Source organism: Mauremys reevesii, unplaced genomic scaffold, assembly GCF_016161935.1.
Source record: "Mauremys reevesii isolate NIE-2019 unplaced genomic scaffold, ASM1616193v1 Contig3, whole genome shotgun sequence".
Classification (NCBI taxonomy): Eukaryota; Metazoa; Chordata; order Testudines; family Geoemydidae; genus Mauremys; species Mauremys reevesii.
The window spans coordinates 132,225-159,950 of record NW_024100840.1 but is presented as its reverse complement, the minus strand read 5'-3'; the positions used below and the strand labels follow the sequence as shown (position 1 = coordinate 159,950).

At 45.2% G+C, this 27,726-nt stretch overlaps 1 protein-coding gene across 1 annotated transcript; it reads left to right on the top strand.

Moving 5' to 3' along the window:
* Window positions 1-135: 135 nt before the first annotated feature.
* Window positions 136-27,726, top strand: LOC120393784 (GTPase IMAP family member 2-like). Its single transcript, XM_039518276.1, has 3 exons — window positions 136-176; window positions 17,323-17,414; window positions 26,658-27,726. The coding sequence occupies exons 2-3, from the start codon at window positions 17,369-17,371 to the stop codon at window positions 27,443-27,445; spliced, it is 834 nt and encodes a 277-aa protein (XP_039374210.1). The 5' UTR covers window positions 136-176; window positions 17,323-17,368; the 3' UTR covers window positions 27,446-27,726.

Below are 27,726 nucleotides of genomic sequence, written 5' to 3'. Positions count from 1 at the left end.
CGAGCGCTGCGTCTGATTCGGAGTAAAACTGAAGCGCATTACGTAACCGAGACGGCGCTATATATGGGTGTACTCGTCCTGGTCAAACCCCAGTGGTCTGGGAGGACGCTGCAGAGGCTGGAGGGAGCTCGGGAAAATCACCCGCTTCTTCTGCAAACCGAGGCGGCAGCACAGAGGTATTGCTGGCTAATGTGATTGAAACTTTGCTCCAGGGTTCAGACAGAGAGTTTTGTCCGTGGAAATTTTTAGTCACTGACAACGCTCCGGTTTGTAGGTGGAAGAAACAGGCTGGTGTGTGCGCGCGCCTACCTACATATAGGAGCCAGGGATACCAGTTTGTGAGAGATGAAAGCAAGAGGAGCTGATTATTGAGCGCTTTAGTCGTTAGGGAGATTTCAGTAGCGTCTGCTAATTTCCAGGTTAGTCCATTAATTTAGTGTCTTCGGCATCCCAGTGGGGGATGTCCTAGAAATCTGACCAGGGTGTTCGGGCTTACAGTTCTCTCCCTGGTTTAACCTGCAGCTGGTGAAACTCCTCAAGGATCAAACGAGTTGGGAACCCAGCTCCTTTTCTGGTTAATGGATCCCTGGCAAACCAATTCTGCCTGCTGCAAATGCAGCTGTTATTTGCAAGGAGGCTCTGAATAGTTTCTACGTTTTGTCTAGTCACAAACTCTCTTTGTCTTTTGAATATTTGTCAGCAGGGCCGGCTCCAGACCCCAGCGCGCCAAGCGTGCGCTTGGGGCGGCATTTTGCCAGCAGGGCGGCAGGAGGCTCGGCGGACCTTCCGCAGGCACGTCTGCGGGAGGTCCCCGGAGCAGCGGGACTGGCGACCGGCAGCACGCCCCCTGCGGCGTGCGGCTGTGTTTGGGGCGGCTGGATTCCTAGAGCCGCCTTTCAGGGTGTAAAAACTCATTTAGCTTTAGGGACATGGGTGGCAGGTTTGTAGAAATTTTGGTGGTGCTCAGAACTTGCCCCTGCCCAAACTCTGCCCCCCAAAAACTCCACCCCCAACCTGCCCAAGGCTCTGGGAAGGAGTTTGGATGTGGGAGGAGGTCTGGGGTGGAGGAGGGGTGCTGGGAGGGAGGTTGGGGGAGGGAAGGGGTGCAGGGGTGGGACTGGGGATGAGTGGTTCATGATGCAGGAGGTGGCTCAGGGCTATGGCAGAGGGTGGGGATGTGGGGTGTGGAGGCCAAGAATTAATTAATAAAGGTTTGAAGGGATCTTAATGTATGTTAGCTAATTAGCAGAGGTTAAGATGTTACCCTGTATCTGGTGCAGAGTGAATTGTGTGAAAAGTCGTTACGACCTTGTGAATTGCAGTCTTGTTTTCTGTTCTAGTATTGCAGACAAATAAGATAGCGAATAGGCTTATGTATAAACAAATGCAAATGTTTATCTTCAACGTCTCCAAGTATGCTAATCATTGTCTGCTAGAAAGGTATAAAGATTGTTATGAATTGTTTACTAATTGAGAGAGATCCATCCAGGACAAGGGGCAACCCAGTTCCTGACACACTCTCCCTCTTGTGTTCACTAGAGTATTATAATAAAGTATTTGTTTTTGCTGCACCTAAACATAAAAGTGAGAACTGAGTTTTTCTTCGACAGGGGTGAGGGCTGTGGGGTGGGACTGGGGATGAGGGGTTCATGATGCAGAAGGGGGCTCAGGGTTGGGGCAGATGGTTAGGGTGCAGGGAGTTGCGGGCTGGGGATGAGGGGTTTCGGGTGTGGGAGGGGCTCAGGACTAGGGTAGAGGGTTGAGGGTGCGGTGGGGGGGCTCTGGGGGGCAGGGGATGAGTTTGGGGTGCAGGCAGGCTGCTCTGGGACAGAGGCCAAAGAGGAGGACTCCCCCCAGCCCTTTCCCTGCCAGCAGCAGTGAGCTCTGGGGGAGGGCCCCCCTTCCTTGCCCCCCCATCAGCACATTCACCCCCACCACTGTCACTGAATGTGCTCTTAGGGGCCCCTCTCAGGTCCAGGAAGCTCCCTCCCCTTCCCCGTGGTGGGTGCCGGAGGGGCTGCAAGCGCCTCCTCCCCGGCTGTTGCCCCTGACTGTAGCCTCACTGGGGGTGGGGGATGGGGCTGCCTCCTTGCCCAGCATGGGGCAGGAGCAGTGACTGTGGGCAGGGGGACCCCCTGTGCTGCTGGAAGGTCCCTGCCGGAAAAGGGAAGGGTCTGAGGGGGAAGGGCAGGCTCAGAGTCAGTCTGCCCTGGCAGTGAGATGGGGTCACTAGGACAGGCTTGACAATGCCCTGGCTGGGATGATTTAGTTGGGGTTGGTCCTGCTTTGAGCAGGGGGTTGGACTAGATGCCTCCTGAGGTCCCTTCCAACCCTGAGATTCTAGGATTCTATGACTCATGCGGCAGCAGTTGCTGTACGGAGTCAAGCTGCATGGAAGAGGGAGAGACACCCTGCTCCCTCTGGGGCCCAGGGACATGCATGGGACCAGCAAGGGGGAGCCGGGGGACACTTGGGGGAGGCACGGGGGGCAGAAGGAGGGGCCACCCGGCCCCAAACATTGGTGGAGCTGGGCCCCTGAGCTCTGAATATTGCTGGTGCCTGGGCACCATGTGGGTCTATAACTTGCCGCTCATGTTTAAACTAGGAGATGGGGGAAAGCCGACTGCTGCAGAGGAGCGTGTGGATCGGACACAGACTTCTCTTAGGGGAGAGTCTGATGATAGAGAATCTCCAGGTTATAGTCAGGAGCAGAGGAATGAGAAGGATAATGTAAGGGCCGGATCAGATGATAAACAGTCACATAAAAAAGAATCTGGCACATCAGAAAAAGGCAGGCTAATAAACAGGGACAAGTTTTTAAAGTGCTTGTACACAAATGCCAGAAGTCTAAATAATAAGATGGGTGAACTAGAGTGCCTTGTGATAAAGGAGGATATAGATATAATAGGCATCACAGAAACCTGGTGGACTGAGACCAATCAATGGGACACAATCATTCCGGGGTACAAAATATATCGGAAGGACAGAACAGGCCGTGCAGGGGGAGGAGTGGCACTATATGTGAAAGAAACTGTAGATTCAAATGAAGTAAAAATCTTAAGCGAATCCACAGGTTCCATAGAGTCTCTCTGGATAGAAATTTCATGCTCTAGTAAAAATATAACAGTAGGGATCTATTATCGACCACCTGACCAGGACAGTAATAGTGATGATGAAATGCTAAGGGAAATTAGAGAGGCTATCAAAATTAAGAACCCAATAAGAGTGGGGGATTTCAATTATCCCCATATTGACTGGGAACATTTCACTTCAGGATGAAATGCAGAGATAAAATTTCTCGATACTTTAAATGACTGCTTCATGGAGCAGCTGGTACGGGAACCCACAAGGGGAGAGGCGACTCTAGATTTAATCCTGAGTGGAGCGCAGGAGCTGGTCCAAGAGGTAACTATAGCAGGACCGCTTGGAAATAGTGACCATAATACAATAGCATTCAACATCCCTGTGGTGGGAAGAACATCTCAACTGCCCAACACTGTGGCCTTTAATTTCAAAAGGGGGAACTATACAAAAATGAGGGGGTTAGTTAGACAAAAGTTAAAAGGTACAGTGACTAAAGTGAAATCCCTGCAAGTTGCGTGGGCCCTTTTTAAAGACACCATAATAGAGACCCAACTTCAATGTATACCCCAAATTAAGAAAAACAGTAAAAGAACTAAAAAAGAGCCACCGTGGCTTAACACCATGTAAAAGAAGCAGTGAGAGATAAAAAGACTTCCTTTAAAAATGGAAGTCAGATCCCAGTGAGGCAAATAGAAAGGAGCACAAACACTGTCAACTTAAGTGCAAGAGTGTAATAAGAAAAGCCAAAGAGCAGTTTGAAGAACGGCTAGCCATAAACTCCAAAGGTAATAACAAAATGTTTTTTAAGTACATCAGAAGCAGGAAGCCTGCTAAACAACCAGTGGGGCCCCTTGACGATGAAAATACAAAAGGAGCGCTTAAAGATGATAAAGTCATTGCAGAGAAACTAAATGGATTCTTTGCTTCAGTCTTCACGGCTGAGGATGTTAGGGAGATTCCCAGACCTGAGCTGGCTTTTGTAGGTGACAAATCTGAGGAACTGTCACAGATTGAAGTGTCACTAAAGGAGGTTTTGGAATTAATTGATAAACTCAACATTAACAAGTCACCGGGACCAGATGGCATTCACCCAAGAGTTCTGAAAGAACTCAAATGTGAAGTTGCGGAACTATTAACCAAGGTTTGTAACCTGTCCTTTAAATCGGCTTCGGTACCCAATGACTGGAAGTTAGCTAATGTAACGCCAATATTTAAAAAGGGCTCTAGGGGTGATCCTGGCAATTGCAGACCGGTAAGTCTAACGTCGGTACCGGGCAAATTAGTTGAAACAATAGTAAAGAATAAAATTGTCAGACACATAGAAAAACATAAACTCTTGAGCAATAGTCAACATGGTTTCTGTAAAGGGAAATCGTGTCTTACTAATCTATTAGAGTTCTTTGAAGGGGTCAACAAACATGTGGACAAGGGGGATCCGGTGGACATAGTGTACTTAGATTTCCAGAAAGCCTTTGACAAGTTCCCTCACCAAAGGCTCTTACGTAAATTAAGCTGTCATGGGATAAAAGGAAAGGTCCTTTCATGGATTGAGAACTGGTTAAAGGACAGGGAACAAAGGGTAGGAATTAATGGTAAATTCTCAGATTGGAGAGGGGTAACTAGTGGTGTTCCCCAAGGGTCAGTCCTAGGACCAATCCTATTCAATTTATTCATAAATGATCTGGAGAAAGGGGTAAACAGTGAGGTGGCAAATTTTGCAGATGACACCAAACTACTCAAGATAGTTAAGACCAAAGCAGATTGTGAAGAACTTCAAAAAGATCTCACAAAACTAAGTGATTGGGCAACAAAATGGCAAATGAAATTTAATGTGGATAAATGTAAAGTAATGCACATTGGAAAAAATAACCCCAACTATACATACAACATGATGGGGGCTAATTTAGCTACAACGAGTCAGGAAAAAGATCTTGGCGTTATCGTGGATAGTTCTCTGAAGATGTCCACGCAGTGTGCAGAGGCGGTCAAAAAAGCAAACAGGATGTTGGGAATCATTAAAAAGGGGATAGAGAATAAGACTGAGAATATATTATTGCCCTTATATAAATCCATGGTACGCCCACATCTCGAATACTGTGTACAGATGTGGTCTCTCACCTCAAAAAGATATTCTAGCACTAGAAAAGGTTCAGAAAAGAGCAACTAAAATGATTAGGGGTTTAGAGAGGGTCCCATATGAGGAAAGATTAAAGAGGCTAGGACTCTTCAGTTTGGAAAAGAGGAGACTAAGGGGGGACATGATAGAGGTATATAAAATCATGAGTGATTGTTGAGAAAGTGGATAAGGAGAAGTTATTTACTTATTCCCATAATACAAGAACTAGGGGTCACCAAATGAAATTAATAGGCAGCAGGTTTAAAACAAATAAAAGGAAGTTCTTCTTCACGCAGCGCACAGTCAACTTGTGGAACTCCTTACCTGAGGAGGTTGTAAAGGCTAGGACTATAACAATGTTTAAAAGGGGACTGGATAAATTCATGGTGGCTAAGTCCGTAAATGGCTATTAGCCAGGATGGGTAAGAATGGTGTCCCCATCCTCTGTTCGTCAGAGGATGGAGATGGATGGCAGGAGAGAGATCACTTGATCATTGCCTGTTAGGTTCACTCCCTCAGGGGCACCTGGCATTGGCCACTGTCGGTAGACAGATACTGGGCTAGATGGACCTTTGGTCTGACCCGGTACGGTCTTTCTTATGTTCTTATGTTTAGGGATTCACACGGTGTTTACTGAATAGCTCAGTCCCTTGTGTCCTTGTGAACTAGGCCCCCATGAACACTAGCAGGTCGGACTCGGTGTTTTTATTCAAAGCCCAGAATTACCAGGGATCTGGTCATCCCAGATACCAGCATCTTAATTGCTGTGCCTAGCAGTTGGGTACAGTCTGCTGGGAAGCCTGACTGGTGGCTAAGAAGACAATGCGGGGAGCAGGATCATTTCATAGAGACGATTGCAATGGAGTTTTGTTTGTAAACCCGATTGCATTGTAATCTCTTGGGTCAGCCCCAGAATCCACAATGAGACAGCTATGTCTGGGACCAGGGCAAAATGTCTCTATTGATTTTGAAGTGAGTCGTCAATAGGTTCCTGAATTACAACATGCTAAGAATAGAAGTGCTCCTAGAGGTTTTTTATTTTTTTGTTTTGTTTTTTTAGGGTGGGGAGGGGCTAGTGTCCTGTGGCCTCAGTTCTCCAGCTGTTAAATGGGGATAATGGAACTGCCCTAGTGCATGGGAGTAGTAAGGGTAAAAACAAACAAAAGAACATTGTGAGGCACTCAGGCCTAGATCCACAAAGGTACTTAGGTGCCATCGGGATCCCCACCCAAAACCCCCACTCAGCTGCCACCCATCCCTGTAGGCACCTAAACTCACCTGGTGCCTGAATTTTCACTTAGAGTCATTGGCCAGACAGTGACTCTGTAGCCCAGTGGTCCGGGCATCCCCAGGAGGCGAGAGACTCCTGGTTTAGTCCCTCTGCTTCAATGAGTCTCTTGTTATTAGAACAGCTCCACATCTGAATGCCCAGAGCACCCTCCTGAGAGGTAGGGTTTGAACAGGGGTCTCTTTCCCCCTGTCTGTCTGAGCAGGGAACGGAACCTGGGTCTCCCACATCCCAGATCAGTTCTCTAATCACTGAGCTAAAGGCTGTAATATGGAATCCTCCTCCTCTTCTCTCCCCACCCCCAAGTTGGTGAGGAGTCAGGCAGACCCCCTAACTCGTTCTTGCAAGAAAGGACATAGGCATCTAAGCTAAGCTGACCCCAGAGACAGGCTCCTGGCTGTGGATCCCAAGCAGGGCCGGCTCCAGACGCCAGCGCACCAAGCAGGCGCGTGGGGCGGCATTTTGCCGGCAGGGCGGCAGGCGGCTCCGGCGGAGCTTCCGCAGTCATGCCTGCGGGAGGTCCACCGGAGCCCCGAGATGAGCGGACCTGCCGCAGGCATGACTGTGGAGGGTCCCCTCTTCCCGCGGCTCCGCTTGAGCTCCCGCAGGCATGACTGCGTCGGGTGCGCTGGTTCCGCGGCTCGGACGGAGCTCCCGCAGGCATGCTCCACCGGAGCCGCGGGACCAGCGCACCCGCGGCAGACACTTCTGCCCCGGCCGCGGGACCGGGGAAGGGCAGCGAGCGCGCCGCCCTGCTTGGGGCGGCGTAATTTCTAGAGCCGCCCCTGATCCCAAGCAGAGCTGGCACCTCCCTGCTGCCCGGACTTGGGTGCTGAATCTGTGCGGGGGTGGGGCTTGGCATGTCTCATTGACTAATTTAGGCAGCTCACCACCTACTATGCTGGTTTTTGGGGATCCCATTCTAAAGGGCTGATCTCTCCCCACCATTGGACAGGCAGCCTAGGCCCCAGATCCCCAGAGATAGTGAGGGTCCTAGTGTCCATTTGAATAATAGAAGTTAGGAGCCTAAAATAACTTTGGGATCTGAGCCAAGGGGCATAGCTCAGGCTGTGCGGTTCCCATGGTTGTTCCAGTGACTGTCTAGCTGCCTGAAAGTTCAGAGTTGTGATGTTCAGTATCTTGATTCATAAATCCCTTTGTGGATCCAGGCCTCAAATACTACAGTAATAGGTGCCCGAAAAATGTCACATCTGTCTGGGGTATTTAATGCAATTTATTTAATACACTAATGTGGTGATTTAATGAACTAAACTTTATCTTACAACAAAGTCAGACAGTTTAAGTGCTGGCTCACTGGCCCTGGCGAGTGAGGCCCTCTGTTTATCTACACAGACCGGGCCCTGGCGGCTGCCTCAGCCCTGAGCCGGGCCGGGCCATCCTGTGAGAGCAGTGGTCACCAGGGCCGGCTTCAGGCCCAGTGAAGGAAGCAGGTGCTTGGAGCAGCCAATGGAACGGGGCGGCACGTCTGGGTCTTCGGCAGCGGGTTCCTCTCCTCCTCTTTGAGGTGCCGCCAAAGTGCCGCCAATCAGCTTTATTTATTTATTTATTTATTTATGTATTCAGCTTAACTGCTTGGGGCGGCAAAAAAGCTGGAGCCAGCCCTGGTGGTCACTCTCCATGGCAATTCTTGGCCTAGCTGAGTTTGCCAACCAGTGCAAAGCCTGCTGGTGAGTTGTGGTGTGGGAACTGGGACTGAGACTCGCCAGACACCCGTTATCTGGGAACAGCTGCTAGTCATCTCTGAGCTGGGCTGGATTCAATAATGGTTCATTTCAATGGGGGAAGGGGGTGGACACTGATCACTCTGGCAGCGCTGGGGCAGTTCCAGGTGACTGGCAGAAAGCTCATGTTGTGCCAGGGCTTTTGAAAAGGTAAATGGGACAACGTGGGTAATTCTAGGCCTGTCAGTCTGACATCGATCCTGGGAAAGATCATGGAGCAGTTGATTTCCATAAATTATATTGTCCTCCTCCTTTAATTCTTTATTAATCCATCAGCACTTGATTAATAAAGAATCAATATAGTTTTATGGAAAACAGATCTTGTAATCTCATCCTAAAATATATTCAGTTAGTGTGACAAGTTTGGATGATGGAGACAATAGTGTTGGTATAATAGATTTCTGTACGGTGTTGGTACCAGGAGGCGGGAGGGGAGCTTGCAGGGACTGTAGCCACCACAAAATGCACTTTAGGCCCCCTGTCACCCCTCCCCAATGCACAGTTCAGAGCTGGGCACCTGGAGGGTGGAGAGTGCAACCCAGAGCTCCTGCCTCAGCTCCCTGTCTGTGCCCCCCCCTCCCAGCTCTACTTAGCACAAGCTCTGGGTGCTGCTGCTCTGCTTGCTGGGGTGCAGGAGGCCATCCTGGGACTTGCAACTAGGAGTGCCGGTGGTGGTGGTGGCACGCCGATGCTTTTGCCTTGTGAGGGCACCTTAGTGCTAGCAGCTCTGGCCCCACAAGGTGCCGCTGATGTGGCAGGAGGCTGCGTGGGAGTTGGGGGGATGGGACTGAGGGGAGGAAGCACCCAGCTCTCTTCTCCCCACCATTCTGAGAGCAGGTGCCCTCTGGGTAACGCATCTCCCGGTGCTGCAAGCATGGCCTCTCTGGCTTGGAGTGGTGCTGCTGGGGAGGGGGCACTGAGGTCAGCAGAAGCCTCTCAGTGGGGGCAGGGTGGTATGGGGGGGTGGAGCAGCCTTGGAGCAATCCCTGGAACAGAAAGTCCAAAGGCCTGAACAGACTAGGCCCATCTAAATAAAAGGAAGGGGGCACCACCATTCTGAAGTCCCCGGCCATGTGCCACTCAGGTGGGAAATCCCCACCCCTGCTGCTTCCCCTGTTTTCTCAAGTCCCTTCTTGTACCATTAGCTGTTCCCCCTCCCTTTACTCAATACTTTGTCTAGAAGTTTTAACCCCCCCCACCCCGATTTCTGCCAGTTCTCTCTGGAAGCCAGGCTTTGCCAGGAGCAACCAGCTTCTGTTTTGTTCAGCAGGCTCAGGGGTGGCAAGTTCTTGCTCCTGTTCTTTGTTGGAGAGGAGGTGTTACGTCCCCAATGCTGGGGTATGAACAGCTCTGCTAGAGCCAAGTGAGCTTGTGTCTAATGGGAGAGGACGCGTCACCTTCTCCACTGCAGTGGCTTCAGATATTGGGGTCAGACCTGGGCTTTGGTGACATTGACGTGGTATGTTTAGCGTGATGTAGCTTTGTCTTCACCTTCATGTGATTCAATCCAGCCAGAAGCACCAAAGTTAGTTCACCCAAATTATTTTAATTCTGTGCATTGTCCTAAACAGACTATTTATAGCCAAGTGTTCCTTTTACTTAAAGGGTATTGTTAAATTAGCCTTCTTTCATCATGGCTTCATAACTGGCTGTTACAATAAAGCTGACAAGACTAGTGGGGAAAATACTGTTACCTCAAGTATATTTTTCAGGTGACCATAGTGCCTAACTCGCCCATTAGCCATAGTCTGGTCAAGCACTGATGTACATGAAGGGCCTGATCCAAAGCCAGTTGTCGTCACTATGAAGCCTCCAATTAATTTCAGTGGGCTTTGAATCAGACCCTTGGTAAAAACACAGTTTTACCAGTCTCCAGCGGGAGCCATGCGCTCCAAATCAGAGTCCAGTCAGCAAAGTCCCCCCCCTTCTCCTTTGTTTCCATTTAAATTTATATTTGCTTTCAAGTCTGATAATTACTGTATATAACGTTACTGGAAGAGGGTATTTCAATGAAATAGAGAGATGTTTTAGTCTTTTTCAATATTACATTGTGAATTTCCTTTCTAGATGTTGAGGGTAATAGCAATTTAAAATCAACATTCACCATTCTTAACATCTCCCTACTCTCTTCTTAAATTTGTCCTATTATCGTTAACTACATGTGGCATGTATTGTCATACCCTGGCCTGAGACCTCTGCAAAAACAAGAGTTAAGCATTGTTGTGAGTGTCACAATGTCTAGAGGGAAATCAACATAAAGAGTTGATAGAATAGTATGTTATCTGCTGAACCATTACATTGTATTATGTAAACACCTGTTGACACATTTTAAAAAGCGTCTTTTAGAACCATAGAATCATAGAACTGGAAGGGACCTTGAAAAATCTTCTAGTCCAGTCCTCTGCACTTAAGGCAGGACTAAGTATTATCTAGACCATCTCTGACAGGTGTTTGTCCAACCTGCTCTTAAAACTCCAATGATGGAGATTCCACAACCTCCTTAGGAAATTTATTCCAGTGCTTAACCACCTTGACAGTTAGGGAGTTTTTCCTAATGTCCAACCTAAACCTCCTTTGCTGCAATTTAAGCTCATTGCTTCTTCTCCCATCCTCAGAGGTTCAGAAGAACAATTTTTCTTCCTCCTTCTTGTAAAACCTTTTACATACTTGAAAACTATTATGATGTCCTTTTCTCAGTTTTCTCTTTTCCAGACTAAACACACCCAAATTTTTGACTCTTTTGTCATAGATCAAATTTTCTAGACCTTTAATCATTTTTGTTGCTCTTCTTTGGACTTTCTACAATTTGTCCACTTCTTTCCTGAAATGTGGCACCCAGAAATGGACACAATACTCCAATCGAGGCCTAATCAGCGTGGAGTAGAGCGGAAGAATCTCTTCTCGTGTCGTGCTTACAATACTCTTGCTAATACATCCCAGAATGATGTTTTGCCCCTTTTTTTTGCAATAGCGTTACACTGACTCATGTTTAGCTTGTGATCCACTATGACCCTCAGATCCCTTTCCGCAGTGCTCCTTCTTAGGCAGTCATTTCCTATTTTGTATATGTGCAACTGATTGTTTCTTCCTAAGTGGAGCACTTTGCATTTGTCTTTATTGAATTTCATCTTCTTTACTTCAGACCTTTTCTCCAGTTTGTCCAGATCATTTTTGAATTTTTATCCTAACCTCCAAAGCACTTGCAACCCCTCCCAGCTTGATATCATCCACAGACCTTATAAGTATACTCTCTGTGCCATGAATGAAATCATTTGATGAAGATATTGAACAGAACCAGATCCAGAACTGATCCCAGCGGGATTCCACTTGATATGCCCTTGTGGTTTGACTGTGAACCACTGATAACTCCACTCTGGGAATGGTTATCCAACCAGTTATGGACCCAACTTATAGTAGCTCCATCTATGTTGTATTTCCCTAGTTTATGAGGAGGTCATGTCAGACAGTATCAAGTTTTACTAAAGTCAAGCTATACCACATCTACTGCTTCCCCCCCACCCCCATCCACAAGGCTTGTTACCCTGTCAAAGAAAACTATCAGGTTGGTTTGACACGATTTGTTCTTGACAAATCCATGCTGACTATTACTGTTCACCTTATTATCCTCTAGGTGTTTGCCAATTGATTGCTTGATTATTTGTTCCATTATCTTTCCCGGTGCTGAAGTTAAGATGACTGGTCTGTAATTCCCCAGGTTGTCCTTATTTTCCCTTTTTATAGATGGGCATTAGATTTGCTCTTTTCCAGTCTTCTGGAATGTCTCCCGTCTGCCATGACTTTTTGAAGATAATCACTAGTGGCTCAGATATCTCCTCAGTCATCTCCTTGAGTATTCTAGGATGTATTTCATCAGACCTTGGTGACTTGAACTTTAAATGTAAATGTTTAAGAACTTTAAATTCTCAGGTTGTTACCTTGATGGGTTGCAAGAATTTGAACATCTGTAACAATTTAATTCATAATTAAAACAAGCGCAATAACTAGTTTAGTTTTATATATCTCACTTTTCTTATTTTGAAAGAGTAAGTTTAAGGAACTAGGTATTTCAGCTCCATTGCATAACAGTGGTGCTACGATTAAAGGCTCTGTAACTGTTCTATTTTGTATATCTTAGCCATTAGGAGCTTCTCTTTTAGGTATAGATATTTGCTCAGGCTGCATTTTTGGATTACAGAATCTTAGCCCAAATGATATTTTTAGTACAACTTTCAAAAAGAAAGTTTTGATCTGTTTTCAGGGTTTTGTAAATGCAAAACGAAAAGATAAATTAATTCATTTCTGTATTCTTATATATAAAAAGCAAGTTTTTTAAAAAAAATATGCAGCCTGATTCTCATTTACATGAAATCCTTTTTACACAACTCAATCAGCATAAAGGGGCCTTGATTTAGGAGTGAATGATGTTTATTCCGTCTGTAAAGGCCCACTTCACACAGCCAGAGCATAGTAAAAGGGCCCTTAATGTGAGACTCAATCCTTTAAGGTTTTTTTGTCATTTGACCATTATGCAGAGGCTCCAGCCTGTTCCCCCCCCAACTCCCCAACCTAGGACCCCAGAGCTGCACCATCTTGACCTGGTCAAAAGCCTGACCAGTGTATGTTTAATACCCAGTGTGCCCCTCCCTCAATGGGGAGAGGACAATGTACTAGTCCCTGTTCCTGAGCAGATTTCCCTTTGCACTTCAAACACCACACAGTTTTAGGTTTAAAAAAAAATAAAGCAAGAATTTAAGTGATTGTAAGTAATAGCATACAGATCAAAGTTGTTAACCTAAGAAATAAAATAAAATTGAAATCTAAGTTCTAGTCACTAGACAGGATTTGAATCAAGCAGTGTCACACCCTGATGGTACCAACAGTCCTCCAAGCTTCCATACACCAGCTAGAAATCCCTTCAGCCTGAAACCACATCCCCAGTTCAGTCTTAGTTCCTAAGGTGTTTCCAGGTGTTGAGCTGTGGTAGGAGTGAGGCCAAGTGATGATTTCACTTCCCCCTTTTATAGCTTCTTCCATGTGGGGGGAACTTCACTGTTTCAGGCAAAGTTCCCAGCAGAGTTTGTGGAAAAGTACAGACACAAGATGGAGTCCAGTATCACATGATCTAGTCACATGCCCTTCCATGCTTCAATGAGTTATAGCTGCCATTATTCATATACTGAAGCATCTACAGGAAAATCCATCATGTGAGGATAAAATTCTTCCATGGATGGATCATTACCTTGAATAGTCCAGTCACAATGTGCTGGCTAGGCTGGATGTAAACTACTGTGTGGGTGTTACCCAGGAGCAAACACATTTGAAATATTAGTACATAGTCAGTATTCCTAACTTCAGATACAAAAATGAAACATACATACAAATAGGATAATCACATTCAGCAAACCATAACTTTTCCATTGACACCTTACATGACATAGTTTGGACAAGATTTGTTGCAATTATAGAACACTGGTGAACATGGGAGTGCCAGGGTGTTACTCTGGGGTACAAAATGCCACACGTTGGATGAACAATTTTTAGCTTTGAGTTCCCTGCAAATTGTTCTGTTTGCTATTAACTATTATTGCTGGTGTGGGATTTGTCACCTGTCACATTATAGTGTTTCTGTTCCTTGACAGGATGACTTCTTTTTCTGAAAGAAGAATATACAGCAAATGAGGAATGCTCTTGTTCATCCACAAATACCTTGGTTTACATGTGAATTTGTCTGTTTGTATGAACAACAGCCATTCGCCAAACACTTAGGCAACCAAAATCTGTTCACATTTATGTTCACAAATATCAAAATGGCTTGAACATGTTTTGAATCAAGCAGCATTTCAGAATTTGAAGAGTGTTTTCCAAAGTGTCCTGCAGTATTCAATTAACTCTAGTTTACAGATTTTCATATATTTGGATCTCTCTCTCTCAGTGCTTGAACTAGTGTTAGGATTTTACTTCCTCATCAGTAGAACTGGCTGACAAAGGATTACTACTAGTCTTCTAAAGTTGGGTCTGAATTAAGCATTTTAGATCTGTCTGCTTCCCCAGCAACTGTGTAGACAGCTGGCACGGCAGACCTTGAGCAAACCACCCAATGACCACAAGATCCATTAAGGGACAAAGGCACCAGACCAGGTTTATTGTTGAAGAAGCATGACAATAGCACCTGGCAGACTTTACGAGGATACTGTCTGACCTTGACAATGGATGCAGCTCAGGCAGTGGTGGGACTTTCCACTGCCTCCTAGGCTGGCCAAAGACACTGCCTCTGAGACACATCTTTATATCCTGATACAAACAAGTTAGTATTGCTCCCTGATGTCATCTTGTATATGTTGGTTTGATCAAAACATTTGTATTGCATCCTGTCATCCTGACCTTATCTTTTAGGAGGGGTCAGTGTGTTCCTGTTATCCTTGGGGAATGTTTTTGTACCATCCTTGATATCAGAATGTTTTGTACCACTTAATATCAGGATGTGTTTACATGAGTTCTCTGTGACTGGCACTTCTTAGTCAGAGTCTGTGAACAGGTTCTGCCTCATACCAGGCTTCTGATACAAGGGCTTCTGTCTTTGGCTCTCTTCTTACTACATCTTCACCCTGAGCCATAGGCTAGGTCTACACTAGTTGGGGGGGAGGGGGAGGCGTAGATATGCCAGCTTCAGCTACGTGAATAGCGAATAGTGTAGCTGAAGTCGGCATATCTTAGGTTGATTTATCTGGCTGTGAAGACGGCAGCAAGTTGACCACTGCCACTCCCCCATTGACTCCACATTCACCTCTCGCTGCAGTGGAAGTTCCGGAGTCGACGGCAGAGTGATCGGGGATCAATTTTGTCACGTCTACGCTAGACGCAATAAATCAATCCCTGATAGATCGATCACTACCCGCCAATCTGGCAGGTAGTGTAGGCATGCCCATAGGTGCCAACTGTGATGTTGCACTCTATATGATTTTATGAAAGTATGCTGATGAGTGTGAATATAATGTAACTGGAATATGCTTCATGCAAAAGCTCTCTTGTAAGGTATCATTACAAAGCTTATAATCTACTGAGTGTGTTCATCCTATTTGTATGCATGTACCACTCTTGTATCTGAAACTAGAAATATGAAATATAACTGAGGTCCTATTGTAATTATGCAAAATGTGGGCCATTAATGGTGGCTTGGAATTTTGATGGCTCCCATTAACCAGGACAATTGTCTGTAGATGGCTCTGTTTACTTGTATGTCTCCTTGTATACGTGTGTGCTGGCAAGTGGGCAATGAAGTCTTACAGTGACATGTGATCATGTCGCCAGAACTGGAATCCATCTTTAACCTGGTGCTTTTCCATTGAGAAGGAGAGGGTGGGAACCCAGAGAGATAAAGGATTCCCGCCTTATGCAAAAGATGATATATAAGGGGGTGGAACAGAACAAAGGGAGCAGCCATCATGAGAAATTCCCTAGCTACCACTTGAGTTGGAACAAGGGCTGTACCAGGGAAAGGGATTGTGCCCAGACTAGGAAGGCATCCAATCTGTGAAAGAAACTTATTGAAACATCTCTGAGGGTGAGATTTTATCTGTATTCAGTTTTATTACTGTATTAGACTTAGACTTGCGTATTCTATTTTATTTTGTTTGGTAATTCACTTTGTTCTGTCTGTTACTACTTGGAACCACTTAAATCCTACTTTCTATATTTAATAAAATCACTTTTTACTTATTAATTAACTCAGAGTTTGTGTCAATACCTGGGGGGTGGGGGGTAAACAGCCGTGCATCTCTCTCTATCAGTGTTATAGAGGGTGAACAATTTATGAGTTTACCCTGTATAAGCTTCATACAGGGTAAACCAGATTTATCTGGGTTTTAGACCCCATTGGGAGTTGGGCATCTGAGTGTTAAAAACAGGAACATTTCTGTGAGCTGCTTTCAGGTGAACCTGCAACTTTGGGGCACGTGGTTCAGGCCCTTGGTCTGTGTTGGAGCAGACGGGCATGTCTGGCTCAGCAAGACAGGGTGCTGGAGTCCCAAGCTGGCAGGGAAAGCAGGGGCAGAAGTTGTCTTGGCAAATCAGTTGGCAGTTCCCAAGGGGGTTTCTGTGATCCAGCCCATCACACCTACTCTGTGGGTGCTCCAAGACTGGAGCACCCATGGGGAAAAACTTAGCCAGTGCTCCGCACCCACCGGCAGCCAAGCTTCCCCCGTCCTCTCCTCCGCCCCCCGAGGGTGCTGCATCTCCACCTCCCTCTCAGACCTTCCCAGTCCCTGCCGCCTAACAGCTGTTTGGCAGCACTTAGGTCTTTCCAGGAGGGAGAGGGAAGAGTGGGGATACGGTGTGCTCAGGAAAGGAGGCAGGGACTTGGGGGAAGGGATGGAATGGGAGCAGGATGAGGGCAGTGCAGGGGTGGGAAGAAGCGGAACAGGGGCAGGGCCAGGGGCAGGTGAGGGTCAAGCACCCACCAGGCAGAGGGGAAGTCGGCGATTATGACTCTGAGGGCTCCTCACTGTGTTCCACTGCCCAGGTCCCCTGCCTGGGCCTCCTACCCCTGCTCAGCTCACATCCCTGCTGCGTCCATCCTCTCTTGCTCTCAGGCTCGGCTTCCCCTGATCAAACTGGATTTTCCCCTTTTCACAAAGGGCCACTGCCTGAGCTTCCCACTTGCCCAGGGTTCCTGGCTCTGCTCAGTTCACAACAGCAGCTTTGTTCCAGCTCTCCTCAGAATCTGTCTCTCTCTACTGGCTCTCCTGCAGCTTTCTCCAGCTGCTTCTTGTCTGACTCTCCTGGTCTCCGCAGCTGTCACCTGCCAATCTCCTACCACTACAGCCCAGGTGCCTCCTTAAGTCCCATTGGAGATCAACTGAGGAATCACAGGTGCATGGGCCTCTTTCCTCTTAAAGGACCAGCATCATCCTGTGACACATCATCTAACTGTGTATTAGCAAAGTAGGAGTGTGGAAAATAGAGAAATGCTTTTATTGCATGAAAGATGCATTCTGCAGACATATGTATTTTTGGGTGGTGCTAAACTCAAACTGTTATGACTAAACCATTTAACATGGGCTACTAAATAATAATGTTCTCCTCATTCTTTCCAGTGAGATACTGAGTACTACACTGGGATTGAACATCTTGCCTGTTAAAATGTCTTTCAAGCAATCTTCTCCCACCACACCTGGGCAGTCTGGAGGTAAGGTTTTAACTGTTGTATTCAGAGAAAGTTATTACAATAAGAACGGCTGTACCAGGTCAGACCAAATGTCCATCAAGCCCAGTATCTGTCTACCAACAGTGGCCAATGCCAGGTGCCCCAGAGGGATTGAACCTAAGAGGCAATGATCAAGTGATCTCTCTCCTGCCATCCATCTCCATCCTCTGATGAACAGAGGCTAGGGACACCATTCTTACCCATCCTAGCTAATAGCCATTTATGGACTTAGCCACCATGAATTTATCCAGTCCCCTTTTAAACATTGTTATAGTCCTAGCCTTCACAACCTTCTCAGGTAAGGAGATCCACAAGTTGACGGTGCGCTGCGTGAAGAAGAACTTACTTTTATTTATTTTAAACCTGCTGCCTATAAATTTCATTTGGTGACCCCTAGTTCTTGTATTATGGGAATAAGTAAATAACTTTTCCTTATCCACTTTCTCAATATCACTCATGATTTTACATACCTCTATCATGTCCCCCCTTAGTCTTCTCTTTTCCAAGCTGAAGAGTCCTAGCCTCTTTAATCTTTCCTCATATGGGAGCCTCTCCAAACCCCTAATCATTTTAGTTGTCCTTTTTTGAACCTTTTCTAGTGCTAGAATATCTTTTTTGAGGTGAGGAGACCACATCTGTACACAGTATTCGAGATGTGGGCGTACCATGGATTTATATAAGGGCAATAATATATTCTCAGTCTTATTCTCTATCCCCTTTTTAATGATTCCTAACATCCTGTTTGCTTTTTTGACCACCTCTGCACACTGCGTGGACATCTTCAGAGAACTATCCACGATGACTCCAAGATCTTTTTCCTGACTCGTTGTAGCTAAATTAGCCCCCATCATATTGTATGTATAGTTGGGGTTATTTTTTCCAATGTGCATTACTTTACATTTATCCACATTAAATTTCATTTGCCATTTTGTTGCCCAATCACTTAGTTTTGTGAGATCTTTTTGAAGTTCTTCACAATCTGCTTTGGTCTTAACTATCTTGAGCAGTTTAGTATCATCTGCAAACTTTGCCACCTCACTGTTTACCCCTTTTTACTTTTACTTTTTCCTATGAATAAATTGAATAGGATTGTTCCTAGGACTGACCCTTGGGGAACACCACTAGTTACCCCTCTCCATTCTGAGAATTTACCATTAATTCCTACCCTTTGTTCCCTGTCCTTTAACCAGTTCTCAATCCATGAAAGGACCTTCCTTTTATCCCATGACAGCTTAATTTACGTAAGAGCCTTTGGTGAGTGACCTTGTCAAAGGCTTTCTGGAAATCTAAGTACACTATGTCCACCGGATCCCCCTTGTCCACATGTTTGTTGACCCCTTCAAAGAACGCTAATAGATTAGTAAGACACGATTTCCCTTTACAGAAACCATGTTGACTATTGCTCAAGAGTTTATGTTTTTCTATGTGTCTGACAATTTTATTCTTAAACATTGTTTTGATTAATTTGCCTGGTACCGATGTTAGACTTACCAGTCTGTAATTGCCGGGATCACCTCTAGAGCCCTTTTAAAATATTGGCATTACATTAGCTAACTTCTAGTCATTGGTTACCGAAGCCGATTTAAAGGACAGGTTACAAACCTTAGTTAATAGTCCTGCAACTTCACATTTGAGTTCTTTCAGAACTCTGGGTGAATGCCATCTGGTCCCGGTGACTTGTTAATGTTGAGTTTATCAATTAATTCCAAAACCTCCTCTAGTGACACTTCAGTCTGTGACAGTTCCTCAGATTTGTCACCTACAAAAGCCAGCTCAGGTTTGGGACTCTCCCTAACATCCTCAGCCGTGAAGACTGAAGCAAAGAATCCATTTAGTTTCTCCGCAATGACTTTATCATCTTTAAGCGCTCCTTTTGTATTTCGATCGTCAAGGGGCCCCACTGGTTGTTTAGCAGGCTTGCTGCTTCTGATATACTTAAAAAAACATTTTGTTATTACCTTTGGAGTTTTGGGCTAGCCGTTCTTCAAACTCCTCTTTGGCTTTTCTTATTACACTCTTGCACTTAAGTTGGCAGTGTTTGTGCTCCTTTCTATTTGCCTCACTAGGATTTGACTTCCACTTTTTAAAGGAAGTCTTTTGATCTCTCACTGCTTCTTTTACATGGTTGTTAAGCCACGGTGGCTCTTTTTTAGTTTTTACTGTTTTTCTTAATTTGGGGTATACATTGAAGTTGGGCCTCTATTATGGTGACTTTAAAAAGGACCCATGCAGCTTGCACGGATTTCACTTTAGTCACTGTACCTTTTAACTTTTGTTTAACTAACCCCCTCATTTTTGTATAGTTCCCCCTTTTGAAATTAAATGCCACAGCGTTGGGCTGTTGAGATGTTCTTCCCTCTGATGGCCCCCTCAAGGATTAAACTCACAACCCTAGGTTTAGCAGGCCAATGCTCAAACCACTGAGCTATCCCTCCCCCCAACCTTTTAACTTTTGTTTAACTAACCCCTTCATTTTTGCATAGGTCCCCCTTTGGAAATTAAATGCCACAGTGTTGAGGTGTTCTTCCCACCACAGGGATGTTGAATGCTATTGTATTATGGTCACTATTTCCAAGTGGTCCTGCTATAGTTACCTCTTGGACCAGCTCCCGCGCTCCACTCAGGATTAAATCTAGAGTTGCCTCTCCCCTTGTGGGTTCCCGTACCAGCTGATCCATGAAGCAGTCATTTAAAGTATCAGAAATTTTCTCTGCATTTTGTCCTGAAGTGAAATGTTCCCAGTCAATATGGGGATAATTGAAATCCCCCCACTATTATTGGGTTCTTAATTTTGATAGCCTCTCTAATTTCCCTTAGCATTTCATCATCACTATTACTGTCCTGGTCAGGTGGTCGATAATAGATCCCTAATGTTATATTTTTACTAGAGCATGAAAATTCTATCCATAGAGATTCTATGGAACATGTGGATTCACTTAAGATTTTTATTTCGTTTGAATCTACACTTTCTTTCACATATAGTGCCACTCCCCCACCTGCACGACCTGTTCTGTCCTTCCGATATATTTTGTACCCGGAATGATTGTGTCCCATTGATTGCTCTCAGTCCACCAGGTTTCTGTGATGCCTATTATATCTATATTCTCCTTTATCACATGGCACTGTAGTTCACCCATCTTATTAGTTAGACTTCTAGCATTTGTGTTCAAGCACTTTAAAAACTTGTCCCTGTTTATTAGTCTGCCTTTTTTTTATGTGACTGTTTATCATCTGATCCGGCCCTTACATTATCCTCTTCCGTCCTCTGCTCCTGACTATAACCTGGAGATTCTCTATCATCAGACTCTCCCCTAAGAGAAGTCTGTGTCCGATCCACATGCTCCTCTGCAGCAGTCGGCTTTCCCCCACCTCCTAGTTTAAAAACTGCTCTACAACCTTTTTAATGTTTAGTGCCAGCAGTCTGGTTCCACTTTGGTTTAGGTGGAGCCCATCTCTCCTGTATAGGCTCCTCCCATCCCAGAAGTTTGCCCCGTTCCTAATGAACGTGACCCCCTCCTCTCTACACCATCGTCTCATATTCAGTTGCCAGACAACTGGGCACTTGCTCAATATGCACCTGATCCATTGGCCATTGAAATCAATCAAGGGGAGTCTTTCCATTTGGCCCAGGTATTGTGTTTATATATAAAATGGAAGACATGGCCACTGCCGCTCTCACAGCAGAGATTCAGTGATGATTAGAACTTCAGAGACCGGCTCACTCTTCCTGGACTAGACTTAGCTTGAGCAGAGAGAGATGAAAACTGATCAGGATTATCACTCAACCTGGAGAACCAGCACATAACAACTCTCCCCACCCCCCATTCCTCCAGTCTGTTCTCTCTGGACAGAGGAGGAGGATCACTCTTTGTCATCAATTCCTTCTCAGGCAGACTCAGGAGGGGAAGGGGGAAAAGAATTCCCAGTGGCCTCCCCCCATAAAAAGAAATAAAGAAAACTGAGCTAGCCATGTGCCTCTCCTAGTAGCTAACAGCCCGAGGAGGAGGGCTGGTGGTCTGGTGCCCACTCTGATGGCTGCAAAGGTAATCTCGTCACTCTGTCTCCTCTCCCAGGATTTCTCCCCTTTCTGTCCTCTTCCACTGTTCTTTTTTCTGCAAGTCACCTCTGAGTCCTTTTGGGAAAATCTGCAGATGCTGCGTTAATACCTTCTGTGAAGCCTCCAGCTCCTGTTTCAGGTCAGGGTTTAAAACCCACTGGCAATTTCTGATTACTGCAATCACCTCCATCTTGTTCCATCTTGATTCAATGGGAATATCACTCACAATCCTTCTCCTTGGAAACTGGGTCCCACTGCTAACTCCAGTGTTGCCCCTTTTTGACCCCGGTAGCTCATCAAATTTCAGGGCCCTGGGGATGTTCCAGCTGGAAGTAGAAATTGGTGGAGTGGAGTGTTCTCTTTCATACAGTCTTGTTTATTTAGAAGGAGTGTACAAAGTCCTGCTTCCTGGTGTGCTTGGTTCCTCCTGCATTCAGGGAACAGTTTCTTAGCTTAAAAACATGAGCCTCTTTAGCAACATACCCAAAACGTATCTCTCTATCTGTTCCCAGAGTCACACTGTGCTCACACATTACTGCTTGGCTTTCATACCTCACTCTCTCACACGTGTGCACACACACACCCCCATCTGGTCACAAAACCCAGTGGAACCCCCTCCACATTCAAAAAGACTGTGAATGGCTTGCCAACTACAGAACCAGTTTCTCCTCCCTTGGTTTTCACACCTCAACTGCTAGAACAGGGCCTCATCCTCCCTGATTGATCTAACCTCGTTATTTCTAGCTTGCTTCTTGCTTGCTTATATATACCTGCCCCTGGAAATTTCCACTACTTGCATCCGACAAAGCGGGTATTCACCCACGAAAGCTCATGCTCCAAAACGTCTGTTAGTCTATAAGGTGCCACAGGATTCTTTGCTGCTTTTACAGAACCAGACTAACACGGCTACCCCTCTGATAACCTCCACATGGTGCTAGTTATAGGTGTGGACCCTTAAATATTTCTTACAACAATCTGAAGAGCAAGGTTTTAACTCAAACCGCAGCAAAGTTTAATCCAGCTCACAACAATAAACTCTGTTATGTGTTAACTGTTGTTGATGCATAAATTGTATGTGCAGCTGTGCATGACAGAGGAAGATAACAAATCTGAGGAACTATCCTAGATTGAGGTGTCATCAGAGGAGGTTTTGGAACAAAGCGATAAATTAAACAGTAATAAGTCACCAGAGCTAGATGGGATTCACCCAAGAGTTCTGAAGGAACTCAAATGTGAAATTGCAGGACTACTAACTGTAGTCCATAACCTAACATTTAAATCAGCTTCTGTACCAGAAGATTGGAGGACAGCTAATGTGATGCCAATTTTTTTAAAGGCTCCAGAGGCGATCCTGGCAATTACAGGCTGGTAAGCCTTACTTCAGTACCAGGCAAATTGGTAGAAACTATAGTAAAGAACAGAATTATTAGACACATAGATGAACACGATTTGTTGGGGAAGAGTCAACATGGCTTTTGTAAAAGGAAATCATGCCTCACCAATCTACTAAAATTTTTTGAGGGGGTGTAACTATGCTGGTTCTGGTGGAACCCAACTGAGAGTGCCCATTCAGTGCTTAAAACAGGGCAGTTACAGCCCAAGGCTGGGGGTTTTCCACCTCTAAAGCAAACCAAACCAGCCATACAGAGAGGATTTTGGTTTTACCCCACTGGCTAACCACAAGTCACACAAGCAATTTCCTTAGACGCTCCAGTTCCCCAGTATCACCACCAGTGCCACTCGTTATGGGGATGAATGATTATGAAAACCAATACCCCAGTAAAAGAAAAAAAGATTCTCTCAATCCCAAAGGACCAAGCCCCAGACCCAGGTCAATATACAAATCAGATTTTACCCACAAATCACACTGTTGCCAATCCTTTAGAATTTAACATCTAAAGGTTTATTCATAAAAGGAAAAAAGGTAGAGATGAGAGTTAGAATTGGTTAAATGGAATCAATTACATGCAGTAATGGCAGAGTTCTTAGTTCAGGCTTGTAGCAGTGATAGAATAAACTGCAGATTCAAATCAAGTCTCTGGAACATCCCCAGCTGGGATGGGTCATTCAGTCCTTTGTGTAGAGCTTCCATTTGTAGCAAAGTCCCTCCAGAGGTAAGAAGCAGGATTGAAGACAAGATGGAGATGAGTCATTAGCCTTTTATAGTTTTTTCCAGGTGTAAGAACCTCTTTGTTCTTAAGGTGGAAAATTACAGCAAAATGGAGTTTGGAGTCACATGGGCAAGTCCCTGCATACTTTGCTGAGTCACAAGGTGTATCTGCCTTCTCTGAATGGGTTAATTGTGTAGCTGATGGTCCTTAATGGGCCATCAAGCAGGCTAAGCAGAGCTGACACCAACTTGTCTGGGGTGTCACCCAGAAGCACAGCATAAGTGTGAAATACAGACAGTATAGAGCCAATATTCATAACTTCAACTACAAAAATGATACACACATACAGACAGCATAACTATAACCAGCCAACCATAACCTTGTCTTAGACACCTTATTTGACCCCCTTTATACAAGATTTGGTGCCACGACAGGACTTTGGTTGCAACCATGTTCTATATGGTCCCAGTTCAACTCAACAAAGTGACAGGGGGTCAACAACCATGTGGACAAAGAGGATCCAGTGGATATAGTATACTTAGATTTTCAGAAAGCCTTGGACAAAGTCCCTCACCAAAGGCTCTTAAGCAAAGCAAGCAGTCATTGGATAAGAGGAAAGGTCCTCTCCTGGATCAGTAACTGGTTAAAAGGTAGGAAACAAAGGGTAGGAATAAAAGATCAGTGTTCAGAATGGAGAGAGGTAAATAGTGGTGTCCCCCAGGGGTCTCTACTGGGACCAGTGCTGTTCAATATATTCATAAATGTTCTGGAAAAAGGGGTAAACAATGATGTGGCAAAATTTGCAGATGATACCACAGTGTCTTCACTGCAATAAGTCATCAGCTGATGCTCTCCTGTCTACTCCACTTGCACTCCTCATTCTGGTGGAGTACCGGAGTTGACAGGAGAGTGCTTGGCAGTTGATTATCACGATCCAGCGGGTAGTGTAGACAAGCCCACTCTTCCAGGTGCTCAGCACTGTCCCAGTGATGATCAGGATTGAGTTACATCCATTTTGTAGTTCTCCTATGTGGTTTTTACCAGATTTCATAGCGTCAGTGAAATTAGAGGTGGATGGAAGAGACCTACTAATTCACGTTGAATGTATATATTGGGAAGTGTTGGAGGATTGTTCCCTACTCTGCATTCTCCACTTTTTTAAAAATTAGTTTTAATCAAGTTTTTGATGGGGATTTTATCACTTAAGAGATGGCTCCATCTGTTAGGAAGGTTTCCTGTTACCTTACATTTAATTTTGGCTCAGTATTATGCCATTATTTTTAGTGTTAAATCCTTGAGCCACCCAACAAGTCCATCCTTCCAAAATGCCAATCAGTTTTATTGCTGTTCTCTAGAACCCCTATAACTTACCCTGCCTGGTGGTGAAATGTTGAGATCTGAATGCAATATTCCAAATGTGATCATGCTCCAAGCCCTCCTGGCTTGTCCACTCCTTCCCCCATTTCACCTTCTAGCCTAATTATAAAAAGAAAAAACTAGGGCTGTCAAGCGATTAAAAAAATTAATCACAATTAAGCACATTGTAAATATTTTTGGATGTTTTCCACATTTTTCAAATATATCAATTTCAATTACAACACAGAATGAAGTGTACAGTGCTCACTTTATACTTATTTTTATTACAAATATTTGCACTGTAAAAAAGAAACAAAAGAAACAATATTTCAATTCAACTCATACAAGCACTGTAGTGCAATCTCTTTATCATGAAAGTTGAACTTACACATGTGGAATTATGCACTCAGCTAAAACAATGTAAAACTTTAAAGTTTACAAGTCCACTTAGTTCTTTTTCTTGTTCAGCCAATCGCTCAGACAAATAAGTTTTTTTTTACATTTGCAGAAGATAATACTGCCTGCTTCTTGTTTACAGTGTCATCTGAAAGTGAGAACAGGTGTTTGCATGGCACTGTTGTAACCGGCATCACAAGATATTTATGTGCTAAAGATTAATATGTCCCTTCATGCTTCAACCACCATTATAGAGGACATGCATCCATGCTGATGATGGGTTCTGCTCGATAACAATCCAAAGCACTTTGGTCTTGCACACATTCATTTTCATCATCTGAGTCAGATGCCACCAGCAGAAGGTTGATTTTCTTTTTTGGCGCTTTGGGTTCTGTAGTTTCCGCATCAGAGTGTTGCGCTTTTAAGACTTCTGAAAGCCTGCTCCACACCTCGACCCTCTTGGATTTCGGAAGGCACTTCAGATTCTTAAACCTTGGGTCAAGTGCTGTAGTTATGTATAGAAATCTCACATTGGTACCAAGGTTGTTGACACCGTCCATAGACTTTGTTAGTGAGAACTGGCTGGATTAGGTGAGCTGCAGGGTGAGCACTGGGGTTACCTCCTCTTGGGAATGCTGCCAATCTCTCCGAAAGGGCTCGGCCTGCTCCTGGGGATCTTTCACTCCCCACATTGGGCACAGAATCAAGTGACATGCACACGTATCCCAAAGATCTGCCCATGAACCTCAATCTGATTTCACAGCACCTCTCCTCTTCCAATCTTGGGGCTGCCGCCTTCCCTCCCTATCCACCTCTATAGCCCCAGTTTACCCTGTTCCAGCCTCATTACAAACCAGCCACAACTTGCTGCATCCTTCACTTCTCCAGCCTTGGCCCCACAGCTGTGCCAATAAACTCCAGTCGTCATCTGCTGCTTCTGTCTGGGACTGAACACAGCTCCATTAACAGGCCTCAGTCCTGAATGCAGCACTCCCCAGTCCTCCAGTCCTCGGTCTGTCCTAACCAGATGGTGCAAAGTGCTGGGCTGTGCGAGGTTTTCCCAGTGTATAAAGGTTCACTAGGATGAGACATGAGCTCACTTCACTTTCAGCAGGAGCCATTTGGATCCAAGACCTCTAGGATTTACTGACTTGATCAGTGGCCCCCTGGCTGCCCATTTATCCTTCCATAGAGAGTTAAAGCGTTAAGCCAAGTGTGAGCACAGGGCCACAAATCTTAGTTCTCTGCCATCTCTCTGGTACCTGCACAGTGATGTTCTGAATCTGTCACACTTGTTCCCGACAGGGCCAGGGAGCGGCAGCCAATTCACTGGGGAATCAGACCTGAGGATCATCCTCGTCGGTAAGAGTGGAGGTGGGAAAAGTGCCACAGGAAACACCATCCTTGGGCGGGAGGAGTTTCAGTCCATACTGGCGGCAACACCCGTTACTCAGACATGTATTGAAGGTAGCATGACCTGGAATGGAAGGAAGGTTGTGGTTATCGACACGCCTGCTATTTTTGACACCAAGCACGCTAATAAACAAACCACCCATGAGATCAGTCGCTGTATGGAGCTCTCCTCCCCAGGCCCCCACGCTCTGGTGCTGGTGACCCAGCTGGGCCGTTTCACTGAGGAAGACCAGCGCGCCGTGCGGAGAGTACAAGAGATTTTTGGCCATGAGGCCTTGAAGTACACAATCGTCTTATTCACCCGCAGAGAAGACTTACGGAGCGGAACCCTGGAGCAGTATATCTCCCACTCGGATAACAAACAGCTTCAGGAGCTGATCGAAAAGTGTGGCAGCCGCTACTGCGCTTTCAACAATAAAGCTATAGGGAAGGTGAGAGGTGCCCAGGCTGAAGACCTCATGACTAAGATTGCTGATATGGTGGAGAAGGAGAACAAAGACCAACCGTTCTACACTAATAAGGTGTATGAAAAGACTAAGAGTCTTCCAAAGATAAAAGATGAAGGACCACATAAGTATACAAAAGAGGAGGCTGAATTGACAGAAACAAAGAAATCCTATGAGAAAAATGAAAAAGGCAGGGTTGAGCAAAATAATTCCTTAGGGTGCCAAATCTCGTAAAAGCCTGCAGAAGATGCATGCCCTTTCAAGTGAGAGAACCTAATGAGCGTTCTCTCTGTATTAGTGCAGAATGTTTGTACAGAGATCAGTAAGTCAAACCATTAATTAGTATTTGTTCTTTACTAATATTACGTACTGAGAAATCTGTACTAAAGACATCGTATTGTGATGGTTTTGTTCAAACAATATTGTTTAGAGATTGTTGTGTATTTTGTTGTCATGATTTTTGTTGCTATGGCAACTGAGTTAGATTATTATGGGTTAGCTCAGCCAGCTTCAGC